This window comes from Lynx rufus, unplaced genomic scaffold (genome assembly GCF_022079265.1).
Source record: "Lynx rufus isolate CCGP_SWC_20201006 ecotype Redwood Valley unplaced genomic scaffold, mLynRuf1.p SCAF_1, whole genome shotgun sequence".
NCBI classification, from domain to species: Eukaryota; Metazoa; Chordata; class Mammalia; order Carnivora; family Felidae; genus Lynx; species Lynx rufus.
Genome location: NW_025814823.1, coordinates 19065481 through 19078392, shown reverse-complemented (window position 1 = coordinate 19078392; position 12912 = coordinate 19065481). Strand labels below are relative to the sequence as shown.

Genomic DNA, 12912 nt, shown 5'->3' with positions numbered 1-12912 from the left:
GGTTTTGGTATCAGGATAATGCTGACCTTATAGAATGAATTTGGAAGCCTTCCTTCCTCTTCTATTTTTAGAATAATTTGAGAAGAATAGGTATTAACTCTTCTTTAAATGTTTAACAGAGGGACGTCTGAGTGGCTCAGTTGGTTGAGCAACCGACTTCAGCTCAGGTCTTGATCTCACAGCTCGTGAGTTCGAGTCCCACGTCGGGCTCTGTGCTGACAGCTTGGAGCCTGGAGCCTGCTTCAGATTCTGTCTCCCTCTCTCTCTGCCCCTAACCAGCTCACATTCTGTCTCTGTCTGTCTCAAAAATAAATAAACATTTAAAAAATGTTTTAAAAAGTGTTTAATAGAATTCCCCTGTAAATCCATCTGGTCCTGGGCTTTTGTTTATCAGGAGTAGTTTCGATTACTGAATCAATTTCATGCTAGTAATTGGTCTGTTCAAAGTTTTGATGTCTTCCTGATTCAGTTTTGGGATGTTATGTTTCTAGTAATTATCCAGTTCTTGTAGGTTGTCCAGTTTGTTTGCATATAATTTTTTATGATATTCTCTTATAATTGTATTTTTGTGTGTTGGTCATTCTCTTCCCTCCTTAATTTGTGAATTGATTTGCATGCACTCGCCCTTGTGTGTGCTCTCTTGCTCTTGCTTTCCCTCTCTCCCTCTCCCTCCCTCCCTCTCTCTCTCTCTCTCTCTCTCTCTCTCTCAGCCTGACTAAAGGTTTACCAATTTTGTTGATCTTTTCAAAGAACCAGCTTCTGCTTTCATTTATCTGTTCTACTGTTTTTGTTTTTGTTTTAGTCTCCATTTCACTTATTTCTGCTCTAATCTTTATTATTTCTTTCCTTCTACTGGCTTTGGGCTTTGTCCTTTTTCCAGTTCCTTTAGGTGTAAGGTTAGGTTGTTCATTTGAGATATTTTGTGGTAGTTGAGGTAGGCCTGTATTGTTATAATCTTTCCTCTTAGAACAACTTTTGTTGCATCCAAAATTTATTTCTGGTTTCACACCATTGTGGTTGGAAAAGATGTATGATATGATTTCAATCCTTTTGAATTTGTTGAGATTTGATTTGTGGCCTAACATGTTATCTATTCTGGAGAATGTTCCATGTGCACTCAAAAAGAATGTATATTCTGCTGTTTCAGGATAGAGTGTTCTGAATATATGTGTTAGGTCCATCTGATCCAATGAGTCATTCAAAAACCACAGTTTCCTTGTTAATTTTCTGCCTGGATAATCTGTCCATTGATGTAAATGGGGGTATTAAAGTCCCCTTCTATCATGCTATTACTCTCAATTTCTTGCTTTATATATGTTAATAGTTGCTTTATGGATTTATGTTTTCCCAAGTTGAGTGCATAATTTATATTTGGGTGCATACAGTTATGTTTTCTTGTTAGTTTGTTCCCTTTATCATTATGTCTCTTTGTCTCTTTGTTTAAAGACTTTTTTTATGTAAGTATTGCTATCCCAGCCATTTGCTTCCATTTGTATGGTAAATGTTTTTCCATCCCCTCACTTTCAATCTGTATGTCTTTAGATCTGAAATGAGTCTCTTGTAGGCAGCATATAGATAGATATTTTTATCCATTCAGTCACTCTATGTCCTTTTATTGGAAAATTTAGTTCATTTACATTTTAAGTAATTATTAATAGGTATATGTACTTATTTGTTTTATAGTTGTTTTTGTAGATCTTCTCTGTTCCTTCTCTTGCTCTCTCCCTTGTGGTTTGATGTCTCATTTAGTGATATCCTTGGATTCCTTTCTCTTTATTTTTTGCATAATCTATTACAACTGTTTGATTTGTGATTATTAGTTTCATGTATAACATTTTATGCACATAGCAGTCTATATTAAATTGGTGGTTGCTTAAGTTTGAACCCTTTCTAAAAGCACTAAATTTTTACACACCCCATGTTTTATGTATATGATGTCATACTTTGCATCCTTTTATTTTGTGAATCCCTTGAATGATTTTTATAGATATATTTGATTTTGCTGCTTTTTGCTTTAACCTCCATACTGGCTTTATAAGTAACTAGTCTACTTACTATGTTTGTATTTACCTGTGGAATTTTTTCCTTTCATAATTTTCTTACTTTTGATAATGGCCTTTTCTCTCCACTGAAAGAATTTCCTTTAACATTTCTTGTAAGACTTGCTTAGTAGTAATGAACTCCTTTCACTTTTGTCTGGGAAACTCTTGCTCTCTCCTATTCTGAATGACAGCCATGCTGGGTAGAATATTTTTGACTGTAGGTTTTTTTCCTTTCAGCACTTTGAATATATTATGCCACTCTCTTCTTCCCTGCAAAGTCTCTGCTGAAAAACCAGCTGATAGTCTTATGGGATTTCCTTTTTATGTAACTGCTTTATTTTCCTTTGCTGCTTTAAAAAATCTTTTTATCACTACCTTTGGCCTTTTAAATGTTATGTGTCATGGTGTGGAATTCTTTGTATTAATTTTGTTGGGAGCTCTCTGTGCCTCCTGGATCTGGGTGCCTGTTTCTGTCCCCAGATATGAGCAGTTTTCAACTATGATATCCTCAAATAAATTTTCTGCCCCCTTGTCCCTCTCTTCTCCTTTTGGGATTCCTATAACGTGAATGTTACTATGCTTGATGATTTTGCTTGATTCCCTTAACCTATTCACATTTTTATTCTTTTGTGTTGTTGTTGTTAAGCTTGGTTGCTTTCTGTTATTCTATCTTCCAGCTTGCTAATCCATTCTTCTGCCTCTATTCTTTATTCCCTCTAGTGTTTTTTTTTTTATTTCAGTTATTGAGTTCTTCACTTCTGATTGGTTCTTTGTTATATTTTATATCTTTTTTACAGTTCTCCCTGAGGTCCTCCAGTCTTTTTTTTTTCCAGTAAGTATCTTTGTGACCTTACTTTGACTTTTTTATCAGGCATATTGCTTATCTATGTTTCGTTTTAGCTCTTTTGCTGTAGTTTTGTCCTGTCCTTTCATTTATGACATAGTCCTCTGTTCCCTTACTTTATCTAACTCACTGTGTTTGTTTCTATGTATCAGGAAAGTCAGTTATGTCTCTTGACCTTGAAAGTAGTGGCGTTATGAATAAGAGGTTCCGTAGTGCCTGTTTACCAAAAATAGGTATCTCCTACGTGGATTGCATGCATTCTACTCTTGTGGTTAAGTCTCATTTCCTTTCAGTCCAGTTAGCTACAATGGCCTATGTTGCCTGTAGTAAGCAGGGTGTGGTTCCTCTGCTGTTAAGGGGCCAGTCTGGGGCCACTGTGGACTTGCAGTTGAGTGGTGTCAGCAGTCAGAAAAGATGCCTGGCTTCAACCCATTTGCTGGGACTGTAGTCACACTGAACTCAGGGCACTTGCCTTGTGTTGTACTGTGAGAAACCTTGGTTGGTGGGTGGGGCCTGCAGACTATCTAAATGCCTCCCCCCAGTTTATCTTCCAGAACTGCGGTGGCCCAAACTGTTGGTCTCTCTTCCTGTGCTGCTCCCTGGGAAGTTTTTATTGGTGGATGGCAATCACATCAGATGCCTGCCCCCAGTCCATCTGCTCAGGTGGCATGTACATTGGTTGACAGGGCACTCTGTACTGCCAGTTATAAGTTTCAACTGCTGGGACTGCAGTGGAATTGGTGTGTGTAGTTCTCTTCCCCTCTCCTCAGGGCAAATGCCGCTTTGAAGGGAGCCCCTCTGAGTGGGGCATGTTGAATGTGGCAGATTCACAGGAGAACATGAGGGCCAGGTGCATAGTGTTAGCAAGGCAGGTGAAGAGTGTTCCCACTGGTTCCCACAAGTGCCAGGCTATCTAGGCTGGGGAGGGGGCAAATGGTCCCACTCTCCCTGGATCTCCCAGGGATCTCACTAAGGAGCCCTACTCTCTAGCACACACTCTGAGATTAGTAAATAAATCTCATTCACTGTACCCCAGGTATTTTTCAACCTGATGCTTCTATGCTTATCTCGGTGGGATTGTTTGTTGTTCTGGCTCTTTAAGGGCAAGGACTCAGTTTCCTATCACCCTCTGGCTCTCCCAGAACTAAGCCCACTGATTTTTAAAGTACTCTGAGTTAAGCCCTGCTGGTTGTACAAACTCACAAAGTTAAGCCCCACTGATTTTCAAAGCCAAATGTTTTGGAGACTCATCTTACCAGTGCAGGCCCCCCATGACTGGGGTACCTGCTGTGGAGTCTGCTCCTCTCCCTTTTCCAGGCAGGATCCTTCCTGTTGGTGGTTAGTCTCAGCAGGACTTTTGTTCCCGTCTGCATCTCCACTCCACATCCCCTTTTTCAATGTGGCCTCCTCTCTATAATGAACTGTGGAAAGTCTGTCCTGCCAGTCTTTGGGTCATTTTCTGGGTTAGTGACACTGATGTGGCTGCTATCCTGGTGTGCCCAAGGTGAGCTGAGTATCCTCCTACTCCAACATCTTCCTAGAAGTCTCTAGATAACCTACAATATTAAAGCCATGCTATTATGGAGAATTTCATGTTATTTATCCTTGGTTTTAGAATCATTTCTTTACATTGCCACATGCAACACTAACAATGATTATTTAGACTTAGTTCTGAATTTTTATGATTTCTTAACACGTTTTCCCTGTGAGGTATCTTCCTTATTCTTCATTCTTCCTCTGAGTTCTTCATTTTGATTCATCGCTCAGTTGAGCACTTCTTTGAGTAATTGTTTTTAGGAGAGACGCATGCCTGCTATGTTTTGAACTGTGGCATGTTGGGGGGTGTTTTTCTGTTCCTTTCAAATATGAACAGTGCTTCTCCTTCAAATGTGAACAGTTCTCCTATAGAATTCCTGAGTTACAGTTCTTTCCCTGCAAACTCCACACCGTTGTTTAAAGCTATACACTTAACATGCTCTTTTTTAAAAATCTCAATTGTATATTTACTTGAAGTAGTTTGGGGAAGCCCTGAAAGAGGTAGGGGAATTAAAGCACCCCCTTTGTGCCTCATGATTCTCTGCATGGTTTTCTGTAGTCACTTTGTCAAGCAAGTTCCAGTTTATCATAATATTTCTTCACTACCCAGAGATCCGGTCTGTGTGGGATCAGAAGGGCATGTTTTAAGAAAATGGCAACCTCTATGCAATTCACCTCTTTTGGCCAATCAGGCACACATCCACATTATCCTGAGCTTCCTAAGCCTGGGCAGAGGTGGTGGATGCAGGTGGAGGAGGGAGAATTTGCAGAAAGGAGGAAGCTCTTATATCTCTGCTTTGCCATTCATCTGTGGCCAATTTTGGGAGTGCCCAGTTCTATTCAGCATATGTTCACTCCATTGTTTAGTTCAGTCTTGGTACAGGCTATGAACACTGCTTTGACATTGATGCCACCGGAGTGGAGTTTGGGTCCCACATTGTAGGCATCTGCAGGGCAATAAATTGCTCCCCAGTGGCTACCTTGTCTCCAGCCATAGAGTAAAATGAAGCATAACTTGAAGGCCCCATCAAACAGGCTTCTCCTCCTCCTATTAATGGAAGGAGCCCAATCTCTAGGGAGTTTCTCCTTTGGAATATATCTTACTAAAATTCTTTATCTCCAAAGTGCACTTGCACCCCCAATGTGATTCTCATTAATGATTAACTGTTGTGTTATGGGATATCTTTTTTCAAGAGATGAACATTATAGGACAAGAGTATCATTTATTCCCTACCTATCCCTGAAGTCCTTTATTTGGCTGCTGTGGAAACAGACCTGGCCAAGGTTTGATAACTTGCACAGGATCCCTCAGCTCATCTATGGGAGAGCTGGAATGCCTATCTCTCTACCATGCCTTTCTGTCTCTACATTATCTTGCTTTAGTTGGTGACCCCAACTTAATATTACCATAAAATTGGGATTGGGGCTTTGCAGGCAAGGGAAATACTTGTTTAGAGTTTTATTTGAATTTATTCCACATATGAAAACTTAAAAATCATGAAGCAGAACAATGAAAATCCTAGTAAACAGCATTTTGTTATGCAACTTCTGAAGAACTTTCTTTTAAAACTATGCTTCTAGAATCCTTTTTTATTGGCTAAATTCATATTCCATATTAGAAGAAATCTGTGATAAATTTGAAGACTCTGGAATTTAATTTTTACTTCTTTTTGTTGCAGCATGATTAAGAGAATTGTGTACTCACTTGTATCATCACTCACATTCAGGTATGTGAGACCCTAGAAAGGGAGGAAATTAAATATGCATAATATTTAATATTTTTAATGATAAAGGACCTGGGAGGGGGAAACACATTTTCACTGTCAGTATGTTGCTAAATAGCTCTTGTGCCCCATTTTATGTAACATAATTTGTATTGAAATTTTAGTTTCAGCTGAACATTGAGAAATTCAAAGAAATGATATTTACCTAAGCCTAATAGTAACATATTAGTATGTTTTTTCTACCTGTAAAAGTAAAAATAATGAAGCATGCTTTTAAAAATTCTTTAAGTGTTTTTATTAGACACTTTATTTGTCTAGAAATACTCCTTAATTCTGGGACCATTTTACTCAGGCTTCGTCTCTACATGATAGTAAGATTTATTTCATGCTATGATACAGAGTCACACAATATACTTGCTTCCTTTTAAATTTATAATATTTTAATTTGCATTGTAATTTTTAAAAAGTATTTTGAAGGCTAATGAATGTATCTTCATAGATTATACAAGTAGTGTACTCAGTTTATGAAGAATGTGTTTAGAATATATGAGAGGAAGGCTTAGGAGGTACTTTAGAGTTTAATCATGTATATAGTATGATTCCTTCTCATGTGCCTAGCACTGTGCTAGAAGCATCTATTAATATATAATCATATACTTATTGAAAATCTCACTGATAAAACATCGTAGTGGTCAAAGAGGTTTTTTAAGGTTATGTTAGTCATGCTTTCACTTGGTTTTTATTGCTAAATTTGTAAAAGTTAATCAGTATGAATGTGGTTTTATTTTTTATGAGAAATTGGTAGAAACCCCTTAAAAAATTCTCAGATTTTAAGAAGAGTTGACAAGTGGGGACGTGTAATTTTAATTCAGGTTGCCTGTGCTATCTTGGAGGGTTAGTCTGATATGTCTTTTATAAAAGGACATGATAACATGAAATGGTGGGGGAGATTTTAATTCTCTAATAACTGCTTCCATTGGGTGAAAAGTTAGTAATTTTTTTTGATATTTTAAGGCAACACAGTATTCCCTACCAGTGGATAATTTAATCCTAAATTACATTTTGTTATCAGATCATTGACCTAAATATGGTCTAACTTGAGGAGTGAAAACCATTTTATCTTTATTCTGTTTATCTGTTGTAGAATATTTGGAATTTTGCTTATCTTTGTGGATATGTCCCTCGTCATTACAGACCTGCTTGTCACTAAAAACGCAATATATATTCCTGTGGAAATTCATTTAATTTCTTTAGCTATTTCTTTATTTTTTGTCTTGGATGTTCTTCTTCGAGTATATGTAGAAGGGTAAGTTTCACTGATTTTTTTTACCTATTATAAAGCTGTTTTGTACTGCTCTGAGAAGCATCCCAAAATAATTACCAAGTCAACCCAACCAAATGTGAATGTGTTCCTCTTTGTTAAAGAGGAGGCATGGTCCACATGGTCCACGAGAAAACAATCAAATCCCAATTTCTACTAGAGTGGGCTTTAATTTTATTGTTGCAACTGATACTCTAGTTTCCAGCAACTTATTATGGATAGTTCCTTCAACTGGTAAAGCTTAAAGGGTTTGCAAAGTAGAGCCAGGCAGCTGATGTGTCTACATGTACATTATTTTTTTAATTATTTTTTTTAATGTTTATTTATTTCTGAGACAGAGACAGAGCATGAATGGGGGAGGGGCAGAGAGAGAGAGGGAGACACAGAATCCGAAGCAGGTTCCAGGCTCTGAGCTGTCAGCACAGAGTCCAATGTGGGGCTCGAACTTACAAACCGTGAGATCATGACCTGAGTTGAAGTCGGTCACTCAACCAACTGAGCCACCCAGGCGCCCCTACATGCACATTATTAAAAGGAATATGTGTGTGAAGTACAAATGTAAACTCTCCCTGAGAGTTGAATCTAAATAAAAGCTGACAGTGTATTAAATACTAAATAATAGGTCTGAACAACCCTACCTCAGTTAAAATAAAAATTTATGTTAAGGTATGTGAGAATCAAACTCAACACCCGAAAACCAAATAATCCAGTGACGAAATGGGCAGAGGACATGAATAGGCAATTTTCCAAAAAAGACATCCAGGTGGCTAACAGACACATGAAAAGATGCTCCACATCACTCATCATCAGGGAAATGCAAATCAAAACTCCAATGAGATACCACCTCACACCTGTCAGAATGGCTAAAAGTGACAACTCAGGAAACAACAGATGTTGGCAAGAATGCAGAAGAAGGAACACTTTTGCACTGTTGCTGGAAAGGCAAACTGGTGCAGCCATTCCAGAAAACAGTATGTATGGAGTTTCCTCAAAAAGTTAAAAATAGAACCACCCTATGACTCAGCAATTGCACTACCAGGTATTTATCCCAAAGACACAAAGATGCTGATTCAAAACACATGCACCTCAGTGTTTATAGCAGTGCTATCAACAATAACCAAAGTATGGAAAGAGCCCAAATGTCCATTGACTGACAAATGGACAAAGATGTGGTATAGATATATACACGATGGCATATTACTCAGCCATGACAAAGAACGAAATCTTGCCATTTGCAAAATCGTGAATGGAACTACACTGTATTATGCTAAGTGAAAGAAGTCAATCAGAAAGACAAATACATGATTTCACTCATATGTAAAATTTAAGAAACAAGCCGGATGAACATGGGGGAAAGGAAGGAAAAATAAAATAAGATAAAAACAGAGGGAGGCGAACCACGAGAGACTCTTAACTAGAGAGAACAAACTGAGGGTTTGTTGGAGGGGAGGTGGGTGGGGGGATGGGCTAAATGGGCGATGAGCATTAAGGAGGGCACTTGTTGGGATGAGCACCGGATGTTATGTGTAAGTGATGAATCCCTGGATTCTACTCTAGAAACCAATACCACACTATATGCTAACTAACTTGAATCAAAATAAAGAAAAAGATAAGTTATAAAGTTTCCCCCCACCCAAAAAGTTACACAAGAGCTCTGAAGCATGTTCATCCCATCAACAAGGCTTGGTGGCGAGGCAGCAGCTGTTTTTCTCTACTTGCTGGCTTTATGAAAAGGTGGATCAAGTGAGCCAAGCCCTGGATCATGTCAGCTGTGGGAGGCAGGGACTAATTCCCCAGCCTCATTTCATCCAGAGCATTTTAGAAGCCTGCTTGTCTCCTCTCCTGCTGAACTGCTATACTCACACTTTAGGGGAGGACTTTTTACCTCCAGATTACTCAGAGCCTGAGAGGGGTTACCTCAGAATTGGAAGGAGGTTTCCCTGGGACATCGTGTCCTTGCCTGAAGGGAGCCAGTATTGGGGAGGAAGGCAAAGTGGATGGAAATTCAGCTTTGTACAGTGGAGGCCACTAGCCCATTGGGATTCTACTGTGGATGTAAAGCCAGATGATGAGTTTACAGGCCAAATTAGGGGGCCCATCTCTCACAAACTCCTCTTTTACACTCATCACAGCCAAGTGGCTCTAAGGCCGTGACAAATTTGGCTTCTATTGCTCAGCAGGACTGCCAAATATCCCACTTTTCTTGTCCAATACGTGAAAGCAATGCTTGCCTCTTGTTCAGTGGTTTGGTCATATCTCTTACTATACTTGAATTGCTACATTGATGCTTTTGTCATTTGTATGTATAAAGTAGGATAGAATTTGGATGTCTTCCCTCTTAGTCCAGTCTAGTAAATGCATTTTAAAGAATCCATTAAGTAAAATTCTTAATGGGATGAGTCAAATAATTTGTGCTCTTAAAATATCCCTATCTCCTCTTTGAAGGAGCATAAACTAATGTTTTTTGTTTTGTACTACAGGATACGACTGTATTTTTCTGATATACTTAACAGCTTAGATGCTGTCATCATTGTAGTGACTCTACTGGTTGATATAATTTATATGTTTTATGACCTTAAGGTTCTTAAAGATATCCCCAGGTAAGAAACATATAATCATTTCTCTTAAAGTTTTCATTTTTTCCCTTTTGTTTTTTTCTGGGGGGGGGTGCCTTTCTGTGGCTTTCCATTTGTATAATCCTTCTAAGTCTGAATGTGTTGAATATGAGCCAATTAAGTTGCCAAAACTGAAATATTTAGAAAAATTTCCACCTACTTGGACACTAAAGCATGGTTGTTTACTGGGAAGTGTGAAGGGTGTACACATTAAGCACCTTTAGCTGAATAAAGAACATGGAACACTGAAAGAACAAACTGGGAACTTGGCCTCTTGTACCTAATTTAACTTTTCTACGTTTTGAAATTCCCATTGAGTTTCAATCACAAGTTCCTTACCTGAAATTCCTGGGTTTTTCCTGTAATCCAGAGTATTGGTTTGATCATATGCAAAATTTGAGAGACTCCCATCATGATTCTCCTAAAAAGGAGCAAGTAGAACAGAAAACAAGGTCATATAGGTAGCACCATGGAGGTGGAATCTTACAGTATAGTTGAAATGAAGAAAACTGAAGCAAAGTTAGAACTGCTTAGCTATCAGGAAACTAAAATGTGTATACGTGACTGATGGCTTTCCCTCCTTTCTTCCTCTCGCTACTGTGGCAATGAGGAAAAGGAAGGAGATGTGTATTGGGATATAGATGTTGGATGACTCGCTCATTAGTCCAGCACCTTCTTTCTGCACTCCAGTAACCCAGGACTTTAATTCAGGTCCCAACAAAACTTCATATCACATGACAGGCTTTTGGAATTGTTTTGAAATAAGTGGATCCAGTATGGTCCTCTGGCAACTTCAGTATCACCTAAGAACTTGCCAGAAATGCAACAGGAAAAACATCTCCAGCCCCATGCCAGGCCTACTGAATTATGTGCACACTCAAGCTAGAGAAGCACATGTTCAAATCATCAGCGCTCTGCCATGTTTTTTTCTGATGGTAGGAGAGACATGAACTAGTACACTTGGGAAGTATCTCAGTCTGCTGCCTGCCCGATGTATGTTAGCAGCTGTAGTGAGCCTCTGTTACGGATGGGAATAACAAAGGTGAACAAGAACGCTCAGTTTCTTTTGATGGGAAAATGACTGACAAATGCTTGTCTTAAGCCACAAAAGTTCAGTACACAAATTCTAAGTCTATCTTATAACTATTTCTCTCTCTACCAGAGTTTCTCAACCTCAGCACTATTGAGAGTTTAGACCAGATAGTTCTTTGTTATAGGGGCTGTCCTGTGCATTGATTGGTGTTTAGCAACATTCCTGGCTTCTGCCCACTAGACACAAGTAGCATACCTTCACACACAGTATGATAATGAAAAATATCCCCAGACATTGCCAAGTATTCCCTAGGTGGGTGGGTAGGAGACTTGGTGGGGGGTTGTGTATGTGCAAAATCACCCTGATTAAGAACAAGTCCTCTGGACTTGGTCCATATTGACAAAATCCTGTTTCTAAAGCAAAAATCGATCTTTTTACTGTTAGATTGGCAATTTTATTTCAATCCCTACGACTTATTATTCTGATAAGAGTTTTCCATCTGGCTCATCAAAAGAAACATCTTGAAATGCTGACCAGAAGGCTGGTAAGTGGCCAAAACATACTTATGATTCAGAAAATGTTTGTTTCAGGAAATACTGGCAAGGGTTGTAGATATCTATATAACATTCTTTATTTTACATTGATTTTTGTTTTGCAAGTTAATGATTGTTTTAAACTCTTAGGTTTCAGAAAACAAACGGCGATACAAGAAGGATGGATTTGACTTAGACCTCACTTATGTTACTGGTTTGTAAAGTTCAACTGTTCATTTATATTAACTTCGAATCTTTCTTGTGTGTAATTATGTTCATTTTGTTCTTGTTTTGTCTGAGCCATGTTCTTTCAAAGTTTATTTATTCATTTTGAGAGAGCGTGTTCATGTGTGAGTGGGGGAGGGACGGAGAGAGAAGGAGGGAGAGAATCCCAAGCAGACACCATGCTGTCTGCACAGAGCCTGATGTGGGGCTCAATCTCACCGTGAGATCATTACCTAAGCCAAAATCAAGAGTCAGGCGCTTAACTGACTGAGCCACCCAGGTGTCCTCCCGACCTTTTTAAAGTTTATTTATTTATTTTGAGGAGCCATGTTATTTCAAAGCATTCTTTACCCATGAAGATATGAGCCACTGTGGTAGTGCAACATATTTGTAGTTTACTCCTCCTGACAATGGAAAATCTGCTTTGATCTCTCAAATCCGGGCTGCTTAGTTACAGGAAATTGAATGGATTTCCAGCTGGCTCCCTTTGTTTGGTTTGGAATTTGAGTCCTAGTTGTTTTCCTGTGTTGCAAGGATTTCAGAGAGTCCTCTTCTCTTCCTCAAACCCTAGAGAATAGGGGGTCTCAAGGTTTCTGAGTCAGAAGCACTGGAAAGCACCAATGCCACCATTCCTGGAGCCCAGATCTCTCATTTTTCTTTGGTGTTTAAATAAGAAATAAATTCCCACTATAGGTCAACACAAATTTGTCACATATGGCTGGAACCAGTTGAGTCCTAGGAACACAATGTGAGTTTAATGGTCATTATATTGGATAATTTAATACGTTGTCTTGGTTATCTGAAAGGTAGTTCTGTCATTCTCAATCCTGAAAGTTCCTTTCTATGAAAAAGAAGTCTGATTACATATATAATAAGCTCTCATACATTGTTTCACATCTATAATGACATTCATAATAATGACTCTTTTGACTTCCAGAGCGTATTATTGCCATGTCATTCCCATCTTCTGGACAGCAGTCTTTCTATAGGAATCCCATTAAGGTGAGGATATTTACACAACAAATGTTCATATTTCTCA

The 12912-nt window shown here is 38.6% G+C and overlaps 1 protein-coding gene across 1 annotated transcript in view; it reads left to right on the top strand.

Moving 5' to 3' along the window:
• Positions 1 to 6102: 6102 nt before the first annotated feature.
• LOC124508377 (phosphatidylinositol 3,4,5-trisphosphate 3-phosphatase TPTE2-like) overlaps positions 6103 to 12912 on the top strand; it is a 91074-nt gene continuing 84264 nt past the window's right edge. Inside the window, exons 1-6 of the mRNA XM_047074741.1 lie at positions 6103 to 6149; positions 7291 to 7452; positions 9948 to 10067; positions 11560 to 11659; positions 11799 to 11862; positions 12811 to 12875. Of these exons, the coding sequence (XP_046930697.1) occupies positions 6103 to 6149; positions 7291 to 7452; positions 9948 to 10067; positions 11560 to 11659; positions 11799 to 11862; positions 12811 to 12875 (558 nt within the window). The remainder of the gene's footprint in view (positions 6150 to 7290; positions 7453 to 9947; positions 10068 to 11559; positions 11660 to 11798; positions 11863 to 12810; positions 12876 to 12912) is intronic.